The following is a 22,786-nucleotide window of genomic DNA, read 5'->3' on the forward strand; positions in this document are numbered from 1 at the left end:
CCTGTTAGGACGCCAAAAATTCCCTACTCTAGCTAGAGTCCTTATTGGTTGCTTCTACCTCTTGTCTAGTTTTAATAGTAGTTTAATGATTAGTAATTTGTCTTTGCTGGTCGTAGCTCTTCCTATGCCTAAATGGTTTCATTTAGCTAGGGTTGTTACAACAAGTTACAACGTTTCCACAGAGCTATTGTTGTAAGTTTTGTAGATCAACTATTCAAAGTCCTTTTAGCTTATCAAATTGGAAAGATCTAGTTAGCAGTATAATTATTCAAATATGGGGCAACAACCACGTCAAGGTATATGGCACGCCCTGAACGAATAAGATTATAAATATGTATTGTAGGACACAGAGAAAGACAAATGCGAGTGTAATAGGATAGATACGATCCAATCCAAGCATACAATATATATATAGAGCACCTCTTTACCGAGCTGTATTAGCATCCACGACATTCGCTCCATTTTAAATAAAAACATAATGTGTGCTTTAGCTTTGTCCAAAGACTAGATTTACATGGAAAAATGCATATAACACCTATAAATAAAACCTATTAGTTTTATAAAATTTGCCATTTAATAATATCCTAATGTTTATTTATTTGGATTCATGAGTATGTTAATGTATTTTCATGTAAATAGGTCAAACATTTTTCAAAAAATAATATAGTACTTAGAAATTCCAACACATGGAGACACGTGGACGTTTTTTTTTTAAAAAAAAAAAGGAAAGAGAAGACCCGTGAAAACGAAACAATTCTTAAAAATTCCAATAAATGACCCCCGAAACTGTAAGCGAAAACGAAACGACGACCACAAACAAAACAGCGTCTCTCTTGTTTGTTGCCGCCTATCGCTTTTGCCTCCGCTCTGCTTTGATAAAAGCCATAATAACTCTCGGCCGTCCATTGCTCGCCTCCCCTCCCCCTTCCCCTCCTCCCCGCCGCCGTCTCCGGCGACCGCCAGCCTCGTCGTCCATGGCTTCTACAATCCCTAGCCCCGCCTCCCTCTCCACGCCCCTGCTCTCCGACTGCATCGCGCCCGCGCACGCCGCCAACGGGCACGCCACCAACCACCGACACCACCACCACCACCACGACAGCGACGGCGCCGCGGCGGCCTCCGTGTGCGGCGACGACGGCGGGGACCCGTTCGCGTTCCTCTCGGAGGACCGGCCGCCGCGGGACCGCGGGCCGTCCCCGGCCAACCCGTTCCGCAACGGCACGCCGGCGTGGGGCGGCGGCGCGTACGCGTCGGCGAGGACGCTGCTGCTCCTGCCGGTGGCCGCGGTGCGGCTGGCGCTGTTCGGGCTTGCCATCGCGATCGGGTACGCGGCCACGTGGGTGGCTCTCCGCGGCTGGGCGGACACGCACGGCAGGCTGCGGGAGGGCGGCGGGCCTATGCCGGCGTGGCGCCGCCGGCTCATGTGGATCACGCGGATCTCCGCCCGCTGCATCCTCTTCTCATTCGGGTGAGTTGCTCGGTTGCTGGATCGCCAGACGCGGTTACATGCTTGGATTGGGTCTGGATCGTAAACTCGGTCTCGTTTTGATTTTTTGATCTAATTTGAAACCTAATAATCGCTTTAATTTCCGGTAACCTGTCCTTTTTCTGAAAAATAATAGATGATTAGATTTGTGTGGCGAGATGGGGCTTTCTATTCCTGTGTGTGTCGATGACGCGATTGTGCGATGCGGGTTCGTTTGCTGGATTTGGAGGGTTGCTGATTCGCAACACGTGCGGTTTTGTTGGGAGCCCCTCAATGATGTGGTTGGTGGGACTGAGACGGACGGAGCCCGGGCTTGGTTTGCAATCTCTGCGGTCTGGGCCATAACAGCCGTCAGGTAGGCTTGTACATCATCACGAATTGCCTAGGTTTCTGGGGTATTGGGTAGTCGTTGCATTGTTGCCATAGCAACAACTACGTTGGCGCTTGGAGTCCTGAAGACCTGCTTTTCCTCTACCCTATCAAAGGCATTGTTGAGGTCACGTGGTTGGAACCTTATGTGTTGTGCCTCCTCTTCTGCCTTGGCTTCGGCTTGTCTGCGATTAAACTGGTCGATATTGCATGCTTCGCGTGCTAGCCTTTCTTGTTCTATTTCGCCAACTGTCGGTGGTTCGTCATTACTGATGACATTGATCAAGCCTCCTCGCCTTGGTGGGAAGGATGGGAATCGTGGGAACCCCGGAGAGTGGTCTGGGATATCTAGATCATATTCAACTTCTTCATTGTCACGATGCTGGAGCTCAGTGTGGATGGAGGCATTAGATGCGATGCCGGACGGGGAGCTTGAGCCACCCTCTTGAACTATGTGGACCGATCCTTCTTGACACTCCTCAATCCGAACCATGTCGATGAAGTTGCGCAGGCCATAGGGCTGAGCCTGGTAATTCTCCATAAGGCTTCGCACTCGGAGAGCCAAAGACCCGTTGCGAGGGTTGATCGGCGACGAACGGAGCGCCCTTCAGGAGTAGACGTGACCACGAGATCCGTACCGAGTCGTGCAGGATGACTGGCCCGAGTTGGTCGGGTAGATCTATTGTGGGTAGTGGTTACCTGCTCGGTAGGTTAATTTTGAATCGAATCTACCAGAGCTAGGGTTTCAGCAAGCTTGGTGCCGACCCAATCGATGGAGTTGAGCAGGTCGGTGTTGTCGATCTACCTCCCTTTGTAGCAAGGAAGCGAACGACGGGTTATCGGCGTGGCTGAAGACGATGCTGGTGTAGCCGGAGACAGATCCAACGTGGTCGGAGCCGTAGCCGATGCCGGTGAAGCAGTGGTCGACGCAGATCGGATCCGCACCTCCTCCGTGGTCATGGCAATGAAGTTGTCGGAGCCAGTGGTCCAGGTGATCTGGCCGATGGTGAACGTGAGGCCGTTCGGCGTAGCCATGGATCCGGGGATGATGACCATCTTGTTCTTCTGGGGAGCAGTACGCACACCCCCTACCTGGCACGCCACTGTCGACGAAATATGGTCGGTAGTCTACCTAGGGGTATGCCCAAGATAGTAGATTATCGGCAGACAGATGCGCAAGCTACAAACAAGATGGTGACGCAAGACAGACATGAGGTTTTATCCAGGTTCGGCCGCTGTGAATGCGTAATACCTACGTCATGCGTCTGATTGTATTGCTGTATGTCAATGAGAGATGATTTTGAGAGGGGTCCCCTGCCCGCCTTATATAGTCTGGGGGCAGGGTTACAGATCTGGAAACTAATCCTAACCAGTTACAATTGCCATAGGTGGCTGGATAAGGATTCCTATTCTAACCGACCAGGATCTTGCTTGATCTCCAAGTCTGCCTTGATTCCTTGCGCGGGACTCCGAGTAGATTGATCGGGCCGCGCGTCGTCTTCTAGTGGGCCGGACCCCCTGGTCCGGGCCGGCCCAAGCCTAGTCGTAAGGGTATAGGGATTAATACTCCCACAGACTCCATCACTTGTGTTATGATCCCGAATGTATCCAAGATATGAATATAATAATTTTGCATAATCCATCATTAATTAAGAAATGCTTAATTAAGATGACCTAACATTGTTAAGATGTAAATTATAAAAAAATTACTAAATTAACAAGGTCAACAAAATACAGAAATAAACACTATACTGTACTGATACTGTTAAAACAGAAAACTTACTAAGCACATAGTGCTATAGTTGGTTAGTGGCATAATTATGCAAAACCGTAGGATCAAAGCAAAAAAATCTACTTCCCATGTTAGCCTCGTTAGCAAAATAGTTTGGCTGCCATTTTGCTTTTTTTGGACTAGGCTCATATGAGCCTAAATCCAGACATCCTTAATTAACTATCAATTAATTAAGAGGCTACAATTTTGTTGCAATTAAAATTAATTGACAAACAACAAAACAACAAATTATGTATGTTTAGACATGATTAATTTTCTGGTCTAAAAACAAAACAATGTATAGGAGTAAAAACTCTACCATACTAATACTGTTAGAGTCCATGACTAAAACAGAAGATCATAGACACCGAAAATATGTCTAAACATTAACATAGTAAAATCATTCGCAATATAAAATATTATGATGCAATTTCTAAAGACTCATAAGTCTTAAAAAAGAATCTATTTACACTAGTAAATAATGCGCATCATAATTTGTTTAAACCATTAGGTCTAAAACAAGCATTTATATCATCAAATATAAATGCAATATATTGTAGTAGTGATTTGCGTTAAAAATGAGTGGGCTAAACCATAGGAATAAAAATACATTAATAATTGATAAGAATTATCATGAAATTCATAGAAACCGGAAAGGTCTATGTGCAAAAAAAAAAGGGCACAATCTTATCATCTTCTCTTCGAAGCCACACGGACGGTGCGAAACCATCGCTCGTCCTCACAGCCAAACGAGCGCAACAACTGCCGCCGGCCGTGAGTGCGGAAGCCGCGTGGGCTGCCTATCACCGGTGCGAGTGTCGTGCGGTCGACGCCATGGGGAGCAGCCAGCGGCCGACGGCGGTCGCGGGTACCAGGCTGCGCTGGGCCATCTGCCGCGAGGCCGAGGCCGCGCGGGAGGCCATCTCCGAGCCGCTCTGCTGTCGGGCCGGTCGCCCGGCCGCCTTCCTTCGGAGCTGCGCAGGGCTACAGATCGTGGAGTCACCAGCCACGGGCACTACCGACCAGACACGGGCACCACCACTGTTTCTGGTGTCGGATGCCGCCAGCAACCGCCGCCGCCATGCTTGGTCAGACGCACGGGCCTCGCAGCGAGCCCGCCGACCGGCGCGCGGACACCATAACCGGTCTGGTCCGCAAAGGCGAGCCACCACCGGCCAGGCGCCTAAGCATCGCTGTCGGCCTCAGTCCAGGTGCGCCGCCGCCATTTCCGGCCTTGCGCGCAGGCACACGGGAGCCACTGCCCCCGCTGGCTAAGCGCACGCGGTCACCGCAACCACCGGTGGCCGCCGCCGATGAGGCGCCAGGTACAGGACCGTCGCCACTAGCCAGGCGCACGCGGCTAAGCAAGCACCGTGGCCAACAGCCTAGGGCTCGCGAATGCTGCCACAGCAGACCTCGCTAGCAAGAGTTAGAAGAAATAATCTTGGCTTTCTTAGAAAGGTAAGAACATCGTAGATTAATGAATAATAACCATGATTTCTTAATGTACTCCTTCCTCGACGAAGACACCGTGGAATTTTATTCCAGTCTGATGCTTCTGTAGTTCGGTTCGTATCGCTGATGCAGTCCGCCGTCTTCGTTTCTTCATGCAGGATGCAGACAGCGATGCTAGCCTACGGCAGCGTTGCAGTATGTGCAGACGTTCGCTGTTGTCGCCGGTGAGAACAGATGCATGGCCTCGGCAGCCTCCTGTTCTTCTCGGTAGTTGCTCAGTGGAGAACGAAGTGCGTGATAACGTGTTGAAAGTAGAGAGCGATGATTCTCTGTTGTATTCCCAATGAACAATATGTACACATATACAGGCACTGGCGGAGCCGGGGGGGGGGGGGGGGGGGAGGGGGGGGGGGGGGAGGGCTGGCAGGGGCCATGCCCCCCCCCCCCCCAATGTTTGACAACAACAAAAAATTAGTAGTATAACTTAATATTTTTTATTTATATTAAGAGGAAGATTATATAAAATTCTTGTCATATATACCTATTAATATATTCTAGATAATATAATTATACAAAACACAATTAGATAATAAAATTATCGCAATGAAAAAGACCGAGCCGGCCCCCCCTAAGTATAATTCCTGACGGCCGGCCCCCCCTGACTATAAATCCTGGCTCCGCCACTGTATACAGACCCATGTGGACGGTTAGAGAGAGAGAGAGAGAGAGGTGAAAAGACACCTCTTAGATTAATCCCTAATTGATCACTAAATAATAATTCTTAACAAATACGAATGGAATGGAATGAGTTTCCTCGAGATTTGGCGTTGATCACCGGCTTGCATGCATCAGCGGCAGTCAACAAAGGCGCCATGGGCTAGGTCAGCATGAGCCTGCACCAAGTTTAGTATATTTGCTTCTGAAAAACGGCGGGATCTTGGCATATCACTAATACATGATTGATTTTGCGTGGAGTTGCACTTTAATTAATGGAGGCGGTCATAAAATCCAACCGTATCAGAAAATGCCGGGTGATTAACGAAGGCGGTCACTTTTGCCCGCCTCATAAAATTAATTTACGGATGTCTGCCTCGTAAGTTTATTTTCGGAGGCGGACACACTATAAGGCCCGCCTCCAAAAATACAGACCCAGCCCAGCCCGATATCCCGCTCGGACTATATATACTCAGACTTAGGGTTTCATTCTCCATTCTCACTCTTAGCTCTTCCCTCTCCCCACGACGACGCACACGTCTCTCTCTCTATCTCACTGGTCCTCCTCTCTCTCACTCCGATGCCAACATCTCTCTCTCCCTCTCTCGGCGGCACGCTGGGTGCGGAGCAGCTGCAGCGGCGCATCTCCCTCCCCCGTCGTCCTCCCAGCGGCGCACGTCCCCTCCCTCCCTCCGGCGCGCATCCCCTCCCTCCCTCCAGCCTGTGGCGGCACGCGTCCCCTCCCTTCAACGCGCGGGGCCTAGATCTAGGGCGGCGGCACGACCCATGGCCCCCTCCTCCCTCTCCTCTGGCGCGGCGTGTGGCCCACGGCGCCCTCGTCTTCCCGGCGACGCGGGGCGGCCCCGCCCGTGGCGGCGCGCATCCCCTCCCTCCCTCCGGAGCATGGGGCCAAGATCTGGGCGACGGCGCGGCCCTCGACTCCCTCCTTCCTCTCCTCCGGGGCGGCGTGCGGCTCGCGGCCCCCTCGTCCTTCTGACGGCGCACCTCCTCTCCCTCCCTTTGGCGTGCGGGGCCCGGATTTAGGCAGCTACGCGGTCGCCGACCTCCTCCTCCCTCTCCTCTAGCGCGGCCCCCAGACCCCCTCGTCCTCCTGGCGTCCTCGCGGGGTTCGGCACCCTCCTCCCGGTGGCGCTAGGGCGGTGGATCTACTGCGGCGGCGCTAGGCCCAGATCTAGGCCCATGCGGGCTTTTTTGTTTATTTTAATCGAGGCGGGCAAAGCGTCCGTCTTCGTTAATTCACATTTACCGTGACATTTGATTGAAGGCGATTGCAATGCCCGCCTCTGAAAATAAAAAATGACCACCTTCGTTAAGTTTTATGTACGTAGTTGTGTATGGTGCATAGGTCCTGCATTTTCCATTTATGTATAACCAAATTAAAACCACATGATCCTCTCTGACTCTGACGCCATGAGTAGGAAACTAGGAATGCGGGCCTGTCCTAGATGTGGGGGGAGTTGGGTGTAAAAAGAAAAGGAGCAATTTTCTCCAAAACTACAATGCATCTTTGTCGATTTTTTTGAAGAAATGTATCTTTGTCATTTGGCTGTCCAATATAATTGGCCTGTTCGCTTGTGCTGAAATTTGGCTTATATTGATGCTTATGCTAAAATATTGTGAGAGAAAAACAATGTTCCATGGTTGAAAAGTAGCTAAAGTGAACAGGGCCGGGTAGTACTCGTCCACAAAAAGATGCAATTATAGGTTTTGTAAAAGTCATACCAGCTTAAAATTTGATCAAATTTATAATTAGTATAAAAATGTATTTTATAATTAATTTAATGATACTATTTTGTATCATAAATGTTAAAGGTTTTTATATAATTTTGATTAAACATTAAATCGTTTTGACTTCCAGTTCATTTCAGCTGTAAAAGTTAAAATAAAACTCGCCCTCCCTTCTTCTTTTTAGAAAGAGCTCGCCGCCCTCCGTTCTTCGAACGACAAAAACACATACAAATATAGCTTCTTTTTTTTTGGAAAGGATAAACGAACCAGTTGCACACGTCTATGTGGCAGGCTAACAACACGTCTACCAGCTACAGTACTTGTTATAACCGAAGCAGTTGCACGTTGATTCAGCCATGCATTTTTTTTTCTTCTCTGAACTACTACAGAGATAGGAATTTTGAAGAATTTTAGTCCTATAGGAAAATTGCCTATAGATCCCTTTGGAATAAATTATTACACCCCATGAAATTTCCTTGGATTCCTTTGAGGTGTATAAAATAAAATCATAGGAAATTTTGAAGAAACCCTAGGACGAGAAGTTAGACTTTATGAAAACTTAACTTTCGTTTGTGTATATCTATCTCTTGGAATTTCCAGATTATTCTCGTGTTGCATCCAAAGGCCACAATGAGAACTTTTTTTGTACTTTATTTAAAATTCACGTTGGACTGTAATTTGCATACGAAGAATATTCCTGCATTATAAAAGACGCTCTGTAGATGTTCATTTATGAAATGAAGGATCTTGGCTGTTGGCTGTCATCTGACAGGATATGTACCGAGATCTCTTCGTCTAAAATATCTCTGATGCCAGCGTTCATGTGCAGTAGAGTTATTAGTTTGAAAGAGTGGTCCGCCACAAGAGTGGATGCAGGATTAAAAGAAATCCTCGCAACTCAACGCGTGCGACGACGTACGTACGGCGCAAGATCCGCCCGGCCATGCCAAATGGCTCGGCTGGGATCCATGATCCGATCTCAACCACTTGATCCAATTAAGCCGTGAATGAATAATATAACCCCCCACCACACAAATATACTGTACAACTGCTGTTAGTATTAGTATTAGTATTAGTATTAGTATTAGTATTAGTATTAGAGCGAGGTTGCTCCCCAAATAAACTAACAGCTAATTGATGAATCTCGATCAAGTTAGCTAAAATCCCGATCCGTACGAACAAGTTGTTACCACTAGAAAATGAGACGTGCCGTGTGCGAGGAAATGAAAAGAAGAGCAAAACGTGAGACGGTGGGAGGTCACGAATCATATACGTAAGCAGTAGCTGAAAGGAATGTTCCGCTTGATCGAATGCAGTCTCTGTGAGACTGACACGCTCCCGAGTCCGTCCCGACAATACTACTATACGCGCATAGACTCAGAGAGCAGAAATTGAACATCTGCATCCTACCCACAGTTTCTTCACTGTGACAGGCAGATAAAAGAAAACGTGCTAAGTTTAGAGATCTAATACTACTTTAGAAAAGTTTTTAATGATCCAATTCACCCATCCCCTCTTGAGTTTGAGTGGCACGCTCTGTGAAAACGTGCTAGGGTTGTTACAACGTTTCCACAGAGCTATTGTTGTAAGTTTTGTAGATCAACTATTCAAAGTCCTTTTAGCTTATCAAATTGGAAAGATCTAGTTAGCAGTATAATTATTCAAATATGGGGCAACAACCACGTCAAGGTATATGGCACGCCCTGAACGAATAAGATTATAAATATGTATTGTAGGACACAGAGAAAGACAAATGCGAGTGTAATAGGATACATACGATCCAATCCAAGCATACAATATATATAGAGAGCACCTCTTTACCGAGCTGTATTAGCATCCACGACATTCGCTCCATTTTAAATAAAAACATAATGTGTGCTTTAGCTTTGTCCAAAGACTAGATTTACATGGGAAAAAATGCATATAACACCTATAAATAAAACCTATTAGTTTTATAAAATTTGCCATTTAATAATATCCTAATGTTTATTTATTTGGATTCATGAGTATGTTAATGCATTTTCATGTAAATAGGTCAAACATTTTTTCAAAAAATAATATAGTACTTAGAAATTCCAACACATGGAGACAAGTGGACGTTTTTTTTTAAAAAAAAAGGAAAGAGAAGACCCGTGAAAACGAAACAATTCTTAAAAATTCCAATAAATGACCCCCGAAACTGTAAGCGAAAACGAAACGACGACCACAAACAAAACAGCGTCTCTCTTGTTTGTTGCCGCCTATCGCTTTTGCCTCCGCTCTAACTCCCGGCCGTCCATTGCACGCCTCCCCTCCCCCTTCCCCTCCTCCCCGCCGCCGTCTCCGGCGACCGCCAGCCTCGTCGTCCATGGCTTCTACAAGCCCTAGCCCCGCCTCCCTCTCCACGCCCCTGCTCTCCGACTGCATCGCGCCCGCGCACGCCGCCAACGGGCACGCCACCAACCACCGACACCACCACCACGACGACGACAGCGACGGCGCCGCGGCGGACTCCGTGTGCGGCGACGACGGCGGGGACCCGTTCGCGTTCCTCTCGGAGGACCGGCCGCCGCGGGACCGCGGGCCGTCCCCGTCCGACCCGTTCCGCAACGGCACGCCGGCGTGGGGCGGCGGCGCGTACGCGTCGGCGAGGACGCTGCTGCTCCTGCCGGTGGCCGCGGTGCGGCTGGCGCTGTTCGGGCTTGCCATCGCGATCGGGTACGCGGCCACGTGGGTGGCTCTCCGCGGCTGGGCGGACACGCACGGCAGGCTGCGGGAGGGCGGCGGGCCTATGCCGGCGTGGCGCCGGCGGCTCATGTGGATCACGCGGATCTCCGCCCGCTGCATCCTCTTCTCATTCGGGTGAGTTGCTCGGTTGCTGGATCGCCAGACGCGGTTACATGCTTGGATTGGGTCTGGATCGTAAACTCGGTCTCGTTTTGATCTTTTGATCTAATTTGAAACTAATAATCGCTTTAATTTCCGGTAACCTGTCCTTTTTCTGAAAAATAATAGATGATTAGATTTGTGTGGCGAGATGGGGCTTTCTATTCCTGTGTGTGTCGATGACGCGATTGTGCGATGCGGGTTCGTTTGCTGGATTTGGAGGGTTGCTGATTCGCAACACGTGCGGTTTTGTTGGGAGCCCCTCAATGATGTGGTTGGTGGGACGATGCTGTAGCGGAAGCTGAATGTCCGTGCCGCAGATGTGTTTATGGCGTGTTGAAGCTGACCTGCATGAATTGCAGCTTTGAAGAGACCAATAGGAAACGAACGGGTTAGAAACCGCTGTTGGACCATTCGTATCGTACATGCCTTCAGCTAGGTTACGTCTGGAACTGAAGAGCGAAAACGTGTGCACAGTTCAAACTGAGATGCCATGTGCATGTGCATGCTGAAATGAACTGTGGGGTGTACCATCTTACAAATGGGAATTTCTCCTGTGGTCTTCCATCGATTGCAATGATTTCAATAACCCGAATGGTGGGCAATTTCTCTATACTGAAAATATAGCAAAGGAAAAAACAAACGTGGCTATGGTGTTGTTTGTGTCTTAGGCTTTCAGAATCGCACAGGAATAACAAGTATTTGATTCAAAACTTTAGAGCATGGACAATGAGTGTTATCTTCTTTTGCTACATGTATTTACCTTCAAAATTTAGTTTTCTTCTGGCCATGGAATTTCTTTGTGCGCTGCTTCTTTTGCTGCTAGTTTACGCTGAGTTGATCTGAGTATTTGGATGCGTACTCTTTCTCAGAGTCTCTCTTCTTGTGATGCTAGTGTACACTGTCTGATCTTAGTCGGGCACTCACTTTCTTCTTATCAGGTACCACTGGATCAGAAAGAAAGGAAGGCCTGCTCCTAGGGAACTCGCACCTATTGTTGTTTCCAATCATATCTCGTACATAGAACCCATATTCTTCTTCTATGAATTGTTCCCAACCATTGTTTGTTCTGAGTCTCATGATGCCCTACCATTTGTTGGAACAATTATTCGAGCGATGCAGGTATGTATATTTCTATTTTCCTATGATAGCGTCTACATTTCCAAGTTTCTTCTAAGACAGCCTTTTCCAGGTTATATATGTTGATAGATTCTCACCAGCTTCTCGGAAGGCTGCTGTAAATGAAATAAAGGTAAGAACGGCTCCTCTCATACCCATAGATTCTCATCCTTTTATTAATTAGATATTGCGATGACTTGGTTGGCTTTAAAAGCATTGTATTGTATTTTGTCACATGTTAGCACCCCATTGCTTTATGTAACCTGTAAGTTATTGAATTTGGTTGCTCTACATTGACTTACATGGAAAAAGTAACATGCAGAAAGGGACAACTACAAGTTACTCCTTGCAGTTGCCTGCTTTACAACAACAACAACAACAAAGCCTTTAAGTCCCAAACAAGTTGGGGTTGCCTGCTTTACAGATCTTTTAATTTCATTTGCAGCAGACCGTTGATTCTAAAATCAACACCAACCAAATTATCCTAGAATAACATGATTGCCTTTTAGTTATTTCTTCGTATGGTACATACTCTCTAGGATGTCCTTTCAGAGAAAGGCAGCTTGCAATAGCTTCCCGCGGGTCCTATTATTCCCTGAAGGCACCACAACAAATGGGAGATTCCTGATTTCGTTCCAACATGGTGCATTCATACCTGGCTACCCTGTTCAACCTGTTGTTGTCCGTTATCCACATGTTCACTTTGATCAATCATGGTGAGCTTTCTGTATGGATATTCTTTTCGATGTACATTCATCTTTGTGCTTCAGCATTTTTTAATTTTTATCTATACAATGTTTTGTGTTTCAGGGGGAATATATCGTTATTAAAGCTCATGTTCAAGATGTTCACCCAGTTTCATAATTTCATGGAGGTATGCATGGCCTGCTGAATTTGGCCTAACAAATGTCTGAACTATTGTCTTTTTTGCACTTATGTCTTGCAAAATTAGCTCATCTCATTGATCATCTAATAATATACAGGTAGAGTACCTCCCTGTTGTCTACTCTCCTGAGATCAAGCAAGAGAATGCCCTTCACTTTGCGGAGGATGTAAGTATGTTCAACTCAAATAAATTTCTCATCTAACATCCTGTGCTTTTCACTAGAGGTGTGATAATGTGTGATAATATGTTCTCCCTACAACTTTTTATTCTTGCAGACCAGATATGCTATGGCTCGCGCCCTCAATGTCTTGCCGACTTCCTATTCATATGGTGATTCTATGATTATGGCACGAGCAGTAGAAGCTGGAAAGGTAAAAAGGCTAGCTATGCATAACTATGAATTCCCGAACAATTGCTCTGACCTTTTTTGCTAGAACATCTGCTATCCCTCTATAAGGAAATATGCCTCTAATAAGCTGAGTTTTCTATTTGTAGGTGAACTGCTCAAATTACATGGTAGAAATGGCTTGGGTTAAAGATGTAAGTTTTTCCTTAACTACATTGTTTGCATGTGTTTGCAGTATGCAGATGCTGCTGTTGTCAAAATCCATAAGGCAATAAAAAGTAGATTATGCTGAATTATTCCCTACAAGAATAGCTAGCTATGCATTAGTGTACTTGTATGTAGTGTGCCAATTCCTTTATCACAACCAACCGTTGAATGAAGCATTGTATTGTTATGTCTTTCAGATTTATGGTGTAAGCACAGCAGAAGCAATGGAACTATTGGAACATTTCCTGGCTATGAATCCAGATAACGAGTAAGACTCTTCATTCCTTAACAGAGAACTTCCATCAAGCATCTATGTTATTCTATTGTTTCATACATGATAAACAATGCCATTTCAACATTGCAGTGGACGTGTGGAAGCTGAAGATTTTTGGGCTCATTTTGGTCTGGATTGCAGTCCTCTGTGCAAGAAGGTACTGACACAGTATCTACAAATGCTATTAGCTTAACTGGATTTCCCTCGTTGCTGAACTTCTAACTCTTTTTTCCAGATATTTCACTACTTAGATTTAGGCATTAAGGAATCGATTACGTTCCGTCAGGTATGGACCTTAATTCAATTGAATTTTACATCTGCCATGGTGCTTCACAGTTTTTACATATGACACCCAAGAATACTGTAATGCATTGGTTCTGTATATTTCATTAGCGCTAAGGTTTATAGGTGTATCATGTATGCAGTTCTTGGTTGGGTGCGCGCACCTGAGGAAGCAACCATTGTTCCAGGGTGCCTGTGAGACCACCTTTGAGAAGTGCCGGGATCCTGAAACATCTGAGATCTCCAGGGCACAGCTAGCTGATGTCCTGCGGTTAAGCATGCTGCTGCCGTCTGATGATAAGGTAAAATCCCCATTGCCCCTCTGCTACAACACGTAACGCTGTTTCACCACCATGATGTCATACTCATCTGACCATGTAACCTTTGACAGATGCTGGAGCTGTTCAAGACGTTCGACATAGATGGCGACGACAAGATCAGCAGGGACGACTTCATGACGTGTCTTGGGAGGTTCCCGTTCCTGATTGCGTTCTTTGCAGCCCCGATCAATGGGGAAGTGTACATCGAGATAGTCTGAACACCTGAGGCAAGGCGATGCCGTGTAAGAGTAAAGGCTGGAACTGCCAGTGCCAGGCGCAGGCAGGGGATCCCTCCGTTTATGCAATGGGATACCCACCGGGGCTCCTCCACTTTGAAACAAAACCACCCATAGTGTTGGGTTGCATCAAGTGGCTGACCAGTATAGTGCGTGGATTTTGATTAGTTGCTTCGTTCAAATTATTATACTGACATTACGGAGATCTGTTGTGAGATATGCGCTGGACTAGTAGGTTGACGATGGAACTGAGAATGCACATAGAAAGCATCTGTAATCTGAACTGTAAGAAAACACTTTTGGACAAACAAGATTTCGTAACCTTAAGCTGTCTTCATTCTTGTTAGTTTTGCAACTCTTTGATCCCTCCATTCCAAATCAAAGTTATTTTGGCTGTTTGACTTTTCTAAATACAAACTGTGTATTTAAGACGTAACATATGTCTAGATACATAACTTTTTAGAAAAGCCAAAACGACTTCAATTTAATTTTGTTATGTTTCTATGAAAGCCAAAACGACTCAGTTTAATCTCGTTATGTTCCAAGACAAGCCTGTCACTTGCAGCTCAGAACGGATGAAAATGGATGTACATACTTGCATTGCGATTAATGAACGAACGGAATCAATCGATTGCACAGGGAGACGAATAAAATCACATTGCACGGGCTATTAATGAAACCACATTGCATGGGGCCATCACTTTGATAGCATCTGTTTCTACACTTTATTCGCTGAGGTTATTCACATGCATCAGAGACAACAAAGTAAAACCAAAGAAGCTCAAATGGGGGATGGCTCAAGGTGACTAAACGCAGACACTGCCTCCGCAAAAGAAACCATTTCTTTACAGTATAATGCGTCTCTTATCTCTCTTTTTTCTACTACTTTTCTGTTGAAGGTATTTTTACATCACGATGCACCTCTCTTTCTTCGATTCACTTCTCGACGGAGGTGGGACGTTGGACCTCTGCAAGGATGAGCACAATGTTCAGACCCATCAGTCATCAGCAACAGAAGTAGTAAGCAGTCATCAGGAAACATGGCGTGAACAGTACAAGAATAGGACCAAGAGAGCCCATGCGATGCTCACAACCAAGCTCAAAACATGATCAAGAACTGAGATAAGAGAGCCCATGCGATGCTCACAACCAAGTTCAAAACATGATCAAGAACTGAGCACAAGAGAGCCCATGCGATACTCACAACCAAGTTCAAAACATGATCAAGAACTGAGCATAACATGTTAGGTAAACTGTCACCTTCAATTTAAAGAGATGCTTCAAACAAAACACATAATTTTTTGTCTATTATAGCAAACTATTATAGCAAACTAAAGTGACCACGCATTCAACCTCTTTGTATGCTCTCTCACATAACACCATCACTTCTACCTGTTTAGGGGCATGAAGTAACCATTCATTGTTGGTATTAAGTGTACTGAGGGAAAACAGGTGACTTTCGCAAGTGAATCTTTAAAGACCTCGGAAATAACGTACTGGTTTGAATACAGTAGCTATTTAAGGATTCAAAACCAGGCAAACATGGTTATTTCAAGACAATAGATTGCAGTCATATTTGAATCCAAACTATAAGGATCATCCCAAACAGCAAGTTGATAAATGTTATGTGGTAATGTAAAATGAGGTTTTGATGGCGGTACAAGTAATACAAAGAAAACGTACCCTTGGACCAACAACAAGTCCTGGTCGGCCAGATTGAGTCGGTTGGTGCTGCGTCTGAGGTGGTTGTTGCTGTTGTTGTTGCTGCTGTGGTGGTGGAGCTTGAAACCTTTGTGGCTGCCGCTCAAACTCTTGCTGTTGAAGTGCTATAGCTAGCTCCAGATCAGAGCTGCAAGCATAGGAGGGCCAATGTGGTAGCGTTAGAATTTAGACAACACATGCAAAGTGACTCAGGAGTGCACATCTATGATGATTCAGCACGTTGAGCACATTCAAAATCACAGTAAGACATATATTGGTCATTCAAGTACATGCTAAGCCGACAGTCCAATACACAATGACAGCAAAACCATCAAATAGTCGAAGTTCAAAGTTACGGCGCTTGGTTAACAGCAACAATCAACAGATCAGAAAAGAAACTATAGCTTCAACTAGCATATCATTTATAGCCCTACTGACGGACATTTTCTGCACGGTACCAGTCATACAAGATTCACATGGTTGCAGAAATCCAAACTAGGAATGTTGTACACACACACAACAATAAAGCACATTGAGAAAAACAGGTAGGAAGAACATACTTTCCAGAAGTGTTGTCAAATTGAGCAAGATAATCCTGTGAACAAAGATAAATTTGAACTAGTTAACATTAATGTACCTAATAAAAACTACAGCAGTTTATTGACGTTATACATACAGCAGTACTCGTCATAGCTCGCTGTTCATTCCATGAATCATTTCTTGGAGTTTCAGCCTTAAATGGTGTGAAGTTGCTGGTAAGAAAAACCCCATCTCCATTCACCTAATGATTGTCAGTTGAGAATGAAAAAGATCAGTAAAGATTTTGATCTCAAGCGAGAATTAAAATAATCACAGGAGTTAACATACCTCATCCAACCTTTGCCATACCAAATCAGTTTGGCTTATAAAACCTTGATCAGTTGCTAGGAGATATAGACTTCCGTTGTACTGCAGAATAAATATACATAAGAAATAAAGACAGCTCCAGTTCAAGTACTAAAATACTGACAAAACTAGTATACCTTGAACATAGTGTTGAAGTGGTTATTACGGAAGAAGACACAAAGCTCACTTTCGTTAAGTCCCTCTTGTAAACAGAAGAGACTGCGACAATGAAATTTGACAATGTGATAAATGAGAATACAATTGAGAACATGTATTTAAACCATAGATTATTAGAAATATACCCATAGACAGTCAGCTGGTTAGCAGTGGTCTGCAGAAAATTATCAATCAGCTCCCCTGAAAATAAATCAATTTAAGTGTGAAGCCAAATATAGTAATTCTTGCATTGTACAAAGAGATTCACGCATGTACAAAAGTCAATAACAAAAAAAAAATCTCACATTGATGTTCTGTGGCCTTGTCACCCACGGAAGGGCTGCTTTCCCCAGTCTTGTCAGCCTGCTCAGCAAGAACCACCTCCCCCTCATACACTGGCTCTTGATTTTCATACACCATATTTGTGGTGCCAAGTACGTGCTCTTCACCTTGGTATATTGGTTCACATTCCTGAATGCTTGAAGGTAGAGGCTCAGATTTATCTAAAAAATCACTTTTCACATCCAGTTCTGTTGTAGCATGACCTGGAACAGCTCCACAAGTTGCAACTAACGAGTCACAAGCAGCCTCAGTATCATTAGACTGGCCATGAATTTGTACATCAAACTGTTCTCTGCAAGTTTCTTTATCACCTTCAACAAGAGTAGGAACAGCAGGTTGGTGATCACTGGTAGCAAAGGATTCATGAGACGGACAAGAGGGAGTAGATTCTGAAGATTGAATGGGTATATCAAGGTCCCCTGGTAACATATTCTTTATTCCACTGTCCTCTGGTTCTTTAGATGTCAAAGTTTCTTGGGATTCTTCAAGCACAACTTCACTGCCATTAACAGCACCATTTGTGAGCATGGAGCCATCATCACTCACAGCGTGATCGCCATGTTCCTCTTTTTTTGCAGCCCCCACCACCTCAGGTGCTTCTGACTGAAAACTCTCACTTTGTGGTGTCTCCATGTTGGACGATGAATGACTATGTGAAGTGTCCAAAGAAACTTCTCCATCAACTGCATCCCCACTTTCAGCTTTGGATAGATTGAGGACCCTCATCAGTTCCTCTTCTTCCTCAAGGTCACCTCGCCTTTTATGTGGTTCAGTTGAGTTTGAGAGAGTAAGTTCATCAAATGATCTCCCACGAGAAACACTGGGAGACGGAATCTTTAAAGTTGCAGTTGTTGCGGCAGCAAAATCAACAGTTTCTTCCTCCACATGTTTATTTTCTTCTGTTGGTTTACCTGACTTGAATTCAGCAAGTCCGGAGGCAAGAGCATTGTAGGACTTCGATCCAATAGCAGTAGCAGTTTCAGTATCCTAAATAAAGACAATATGAATCAGCAATGGTAAGCAGGTGGCTTGCAAGTTGCAAAATGAACTGTTTTTTATCTATTATATTGGGAAAATTACAGGGTACTACCAAATTAGTAAGGACCGTCCATTCTATTTAATCAAATGGCTAAGGATAAAGGAGATGACCTATTACCGGCAACAGGTCATCCATAACTATTAAATGCATCTTAGTGATTTTCTATTTGAAAGCTTAGCGTAATAGAAAGTAATGTATCTGTAACATGTACATATTAATTTTTTTTCCAAAGCGAGGAACACCACCATTTCGATCAGAAATACAAGTTTACCGACCAGAATCAAATAACGAGAGGAACGTGACATGGGCAGGCCCATACATAGTAACCTACAAACAGATCCAACGTGTATGTTCTTTTGTTCGCATCACCATTTGTCCGTGTCTACTGTTTGCAGTGAATAATTGCAGAGCTAACACAGAGAATGGATCCAACGTGTCATACAGGTGGGTTGTGAGAATGCAAGATAAATGTTGCAGGTGAGTGTTGAGGAACAAAACTTTTTTTTGGGTCATATGTAATATAAAATGTGGCAGAAGTGACAAGGGACAAGTCTAACTGGCAGTACTAGACAAAATTAAATTCAACCCGTGTCGAATTCGCAGATATTTTGTCAAGATAATGCGGTGGACCTTGCACGTTATTTTTTTCGAACAGAGGATAATCCCATTTCCAATCAAAAACAGAAAGCTTGCCTGTTAAATTGATGGACACGTTTCGAATTTTGACGGTTTCCTAACTGATGGACACAACCAACCAGTTGCGAATTTTATTGGTTTCCTAATACCCATATAAGGGGACAACTTCTCTATGTAGATAAAGTCGGTCAGTAATTAACTTTCCTTTTAAGTCTTTCCTAGTGCAACCACGTGAGGGCACCAGCTGCAACCGATTAATTGGAAACTACGTTTTTAATTGCACAAATCCTTTCAGAAAATGGATAATCTAGGTCTGCGCACGTGAGTATCTTAAAAGAGATCATTATGTAGACTATACAATTTTAGGCAGACATAAATATCGAACCAGAAGTGAATCATCAACACAGAGGCAGGTAGTCAGAGACTAGGGTATGAATCCTAGACTAACGATCGCTTTGCATAATAAGATAGTAAACATACCAAGTTCTGGAAAAGCGTGTGTGCCTACGCGTGCACGTGCACACACACAAAGACCTACCAAGCCAATGGCATAACCCAATTATGGAAACAAAGGGGCTTTCTACTAGGACTAAAAGAATCAGTTGTATCAATTAAAATACAAAAAAAACTATCACATAACTATGTCGGATGGTTTAGGCGATAGATTAGAGTGATAAAAAAAAAACTGGACCTACGAGGGTATGACCACCCCCAGGCATTGCATTAAGAAGAAGACCTTCTCACGCAGGCCCAGAAAACCCCCGAACCCCTGCCCCACCCTTACACAGCGGCACCGTCGCCCTGTGAGAACGGGCCGGTCCTTAGACCTGTGCTTTGGCATGGGACAGACGAGGGGATTTTTTTAACCCCAGCCTGAAATTTGCTCGCACGGGGAGTCGAACCCAGGGCCTGAGGAGTGCCGCCGGGACGCTCTAACCAGTTGGACTAGAGGCCCTTTGGCGGATTAGAGTGATAAAGTTAGTGCAAAACTTAGGAACAAAATGACATGCACAACTCTAACTGACATCAGCAACATCACAAGATAACACAGGCCTATAGCATTTTTGCTAAGTGGAAAGATAGCACACCTGAGGGTCCACAATCCATCCATGGTATAGCGGGATATCCAGAAGATCAAATATAGCACGTTCTCGGGTGAACTCAAAGTCATCAATCCTGCAATGTACACACCCCAGTAAGCATCAAAATAAACATATCATCACAGGCACACGTGACAAACAACTGGTCAACAAGCCAAAAACCCTTACGCACTTCCTGAACATCACGTTCACATCAATGCCTGTTGCGAGGCGCGGGAGAAGATCAATGGCATCCGCGACGTTCTGCTCCCTGTTGCGAACATACTCCTCGTCCTTGTCCTATGAATTGCAACTCGAAAACATTAACACACCAAGAAATTCCAGAACCAGCAACCCTAACTACTAGATTCCAGCCCGCAAGTTGCTGCTGCTGCATCCCAACACAACACCATTCCCGCATTGATCGACCCCGAACACGAACAATCCGATCTCTCGAGAGTTAGAGCCGAACCTGTACGGCGATGTTGGGGTCGATGAGGCGCTCGGCCACGAGCGAGAGCAACCTCTGCTGCGACACCTCGCCCTCGTCAGGGTTCAGGCTGATCACATTCTTCAGCAGAAGCACGTTACCTGCACAAACGCGCACCGGTGGCATGAACATCGCGGGCAGCCACTAGACACGCGGCGAACTCGCGAGGGTTCGGAGTCGAACGGGAGGGTGGGGAGGGAGCTCACAGATGGCGAGGAGGGGGCAGGGCCCGTTGTCGTTCTGGTAGACGATGGGCGTGCGTCGCCCGAGGAAGTCGACGGCCCTCGTCCGGTGCATCACCTCGGGCGGCTCAGCGGGCTGGGGCAGGGGCAGGGGATGGGGATCCGCCTCCGCCGCGCCCGGCGGGGCCACCGGCGACGGGAGGTGGGGCGAGGGGTCGGACGACATGGGGGCGGATCTCCCACGCGTTCGCCGCGACGCGGAAGGGAGGGAAGTCGCCGGAACCCTAACCCTAGGGCGACGCCGCGGGGGTCGCCGCCGAGGGAGGAGGCGCGCGCGTGCGGTGTCGCCTAGTGTATTGGAGAAGGCGAGGACGGCGGAGATGGGGAGGGAGGGGAATAGAATAGGCGGTGGGTGGGGGTCGGCTGGGAGAAAGTGGGCGGAGGGAGGGTGTATTTAGCAAAAGAGTAACCGCCTGTGATTTTGCAGATTAATCCTTCGTTAGTGAGTTTTATTTGGATTTGGTGCCTTAGCTTTGAGATTAGGGGGTGTTAAAATCCAGGGGCTAAAGTTTAGGGGTGTCGCATCGGGTGTGTACATGAGGGTGTCACATCGAGTGTTCGGATAGTAATAAAAAAATAAATTACAGAAGTCCTCAGTAATCCGCGAGACGAATTTATTAAGCCCAATTAATCCATCATTAGCACATGTACTGTAGCACCACATTGTTAAAATCATGGACTAATTAAGTTTAAAAAATTCGTCTCTCAAATTAGTCTCAATATGTGCATTTAGTTTCGTAATTAGTCTATATTTAATATTTCATGCATGTGTCTAAACATTCGATATGACAGTGCTAAACTTTTGTCCGAGAGAAACAAACAGGGCCTTATTCGGGCTTGGGAGTTGGGAGGTTTAGCTGAGGCTTGGTTTCTGGGATTTTTGCGGTTAAGGGCTGCAGTTTCGATTATTAGCTGTGATGTGTAATATTGGAGGAGGTGGTGGTGCTCTTGTAGAGAGTTCATTGCTACTAACACAAGTCTACAGCAACTAAACAAACTTAACTAATCCAAGTAGTTTTTCTTTTTCGAGAGTACAAGTACTTTGTGTCTTTTATCGAATACGTCCATTTGTTTTTAAGGCAAAATGATACGAACCGATTATTCATGTTTTTCTATTACTATAAAAACAACTTCTACAAAGGATTCCATGGCTAGTGGGTAGTGGCTCAGTGAAAGACCGTGAGATGCATAGATCAACCTAGTGGTGACACGCAAGCGTGGGAGTGATAGGAGTGTCTTAGTAAATGGGGCAAGTGAAGATAATCAAACTAGTAATAAAGGAGTAATGACAAACGGTGGTTCCGACAAGAGGAATGTCATAAAATACAGGAGGCGGACAAGATGATGACGTTTTTGTTCTCAATCACATGACTATAGTGTTTCCCTAGGTTTATTTGGCTACGACATTCGTTATCCACAACGAGAACATAGCAAAAACATCCTTCGTTCCGTCGTTAATGTGGTGCAATTAATCAAACCTAAGAGGTATGGAATGTTCATGTGACTCCTGAACCGTTGCACCGGGGAGCCTTTTGGCGCCTACAGGTAGGAAAATGAAGAGCAATACACTCGGGAGCCTTTTACGCTACAGTTTGCTAACTGAAACGAAGAAAAAACCAACACACAATGACAAGGTGGCACGAGAGTAAACCTTGTTTTTTTTAATCAAAACCTTTGTTAGTTTCAAGTAAGTTCATGTAACTTGGCATAGCAGCCCCAACTATGACCTAAAACACAAAACACATGGGTACCATTTCGACAAAGAGCATGTGTCATCAAAAGGATTTAGCTGTCGCACCCGGTGGCAAATGGAAGAAGATCTTTGACAATGAGTCACTGTAGCTCGCAAAGCGACCTTAGCTTGCGCATTAGAGTCTTCCAGGGGTGGAGTGTGAAACTTAATTAGCAGAGTGGTGCCTAACTAGGAGGAAAAAAAGTTATAAGTAGACACCAAAAGAAGAGAATTTTAGCACTTGAAACATTTTCAACATCGATACACCTCCTTAAAAAAAGAAACATCGATACACCTAGTATTTCAAGATGTGTGTCAAATCACTGCTACCTTCTGTAGGCTAATATCTAGACATAAGTATATCTAGATGCATAGTAAACAATATATACTTAGAAAAAATAGAAC

General features: G+C 45.4%; 2 protein-coding genes across 3 annotated transcripts; one reads left to right on the forward strand and one right to left on the reverse strand.

The window, feature by feature from the left end:
• The first annotated feature begins 838 nt into the window (after positions 1–838).
• LOC136527339 (lysophospholipid acyltransferase LPEAT2-like) lies at positions 839–14,425 on the forward strand. 2 transcript variants are annotated; one of them, XM_066520032.1, is made up of 13 exons: positions 839–1,468; positions 11,351–11,531; positions 11,602–11,661; positions 12,081–12,244; positions 12,339–12,402; positions 12,512–12,580; positions 12,690–12,785; positions 12,910–12,954; positions 13,165–13,235; positions 13,332–13,398; positions 13,477–13,527; positions 13,667–13,825; positions 13,915–14,425. In XM_066520032.1, exons 1-13 carry the CDS (start codon positions 975–977, stop codon positions 14,059–14,061), a joined length of 1,668 nt encoding a protein of 555 aa, XP_066376129.1. In that variant the 5' UTR covers positions 839–974; the 3' UTR covers positions 14,062–14,425. The 2 variants fall into 2 exon arrangements, with proteins under 2 accessions (XP_066376129.1, XP_066376127.1); XM_066520030.1 differs by lacking the exon at positions 839–1,468 and adding an exon at positions 9,758–10,385.
• Positions 14,426–14,732: 307 nt separating this feature from the next.
• Positions 14,733–20,998, reverse strand: LOC136527270 (uncharacterized). The gene is made up of 12 exons (XM_066519930.1): positions 20,614–20,998; positions 20,390–20,508; positions 20,111–20,217; positions 19,927–20,014; positions 17,127–18,150; positions 16,968–17,022; positions 16,803–16,884; positions 16,648–16,728; positions 16,457–16,561; positions 16,341–16,375; positions 15,763–15,928; positions 14,733–15,047 (listed from the first exon to the last, which is right to left on the reverse strand). Exons 1-12 carry the CDS (start codon positions 20,813–20,815, stop codon positions 14,985–14,987), a joined length of 2,127 nt encoding a protein of 708 aa, XP_066376027.1. The 5' UTR covers positions 20,816–20,998; the 3' UTR covers positions 14,733–14,984.
• Positions 20,999–22,786: the final 1,788 nt, after the last annotated feature.

The sequence above is a fragment of the Miscanthus floridulus genome, chromosome 19 (genome assembly GCF_019320115.1).
Source record: "Miscanthus floridulus cultivar M001 chromosome 19, ASM1932011v1, whole genome shotgun sequence".
Lineage (NCBI taxonomy): Eukaryota > Viridiplantae > Streptophyta > Magnoliopsida > Poales > Poaceae > Miscanthus > Miscanthus floridulus.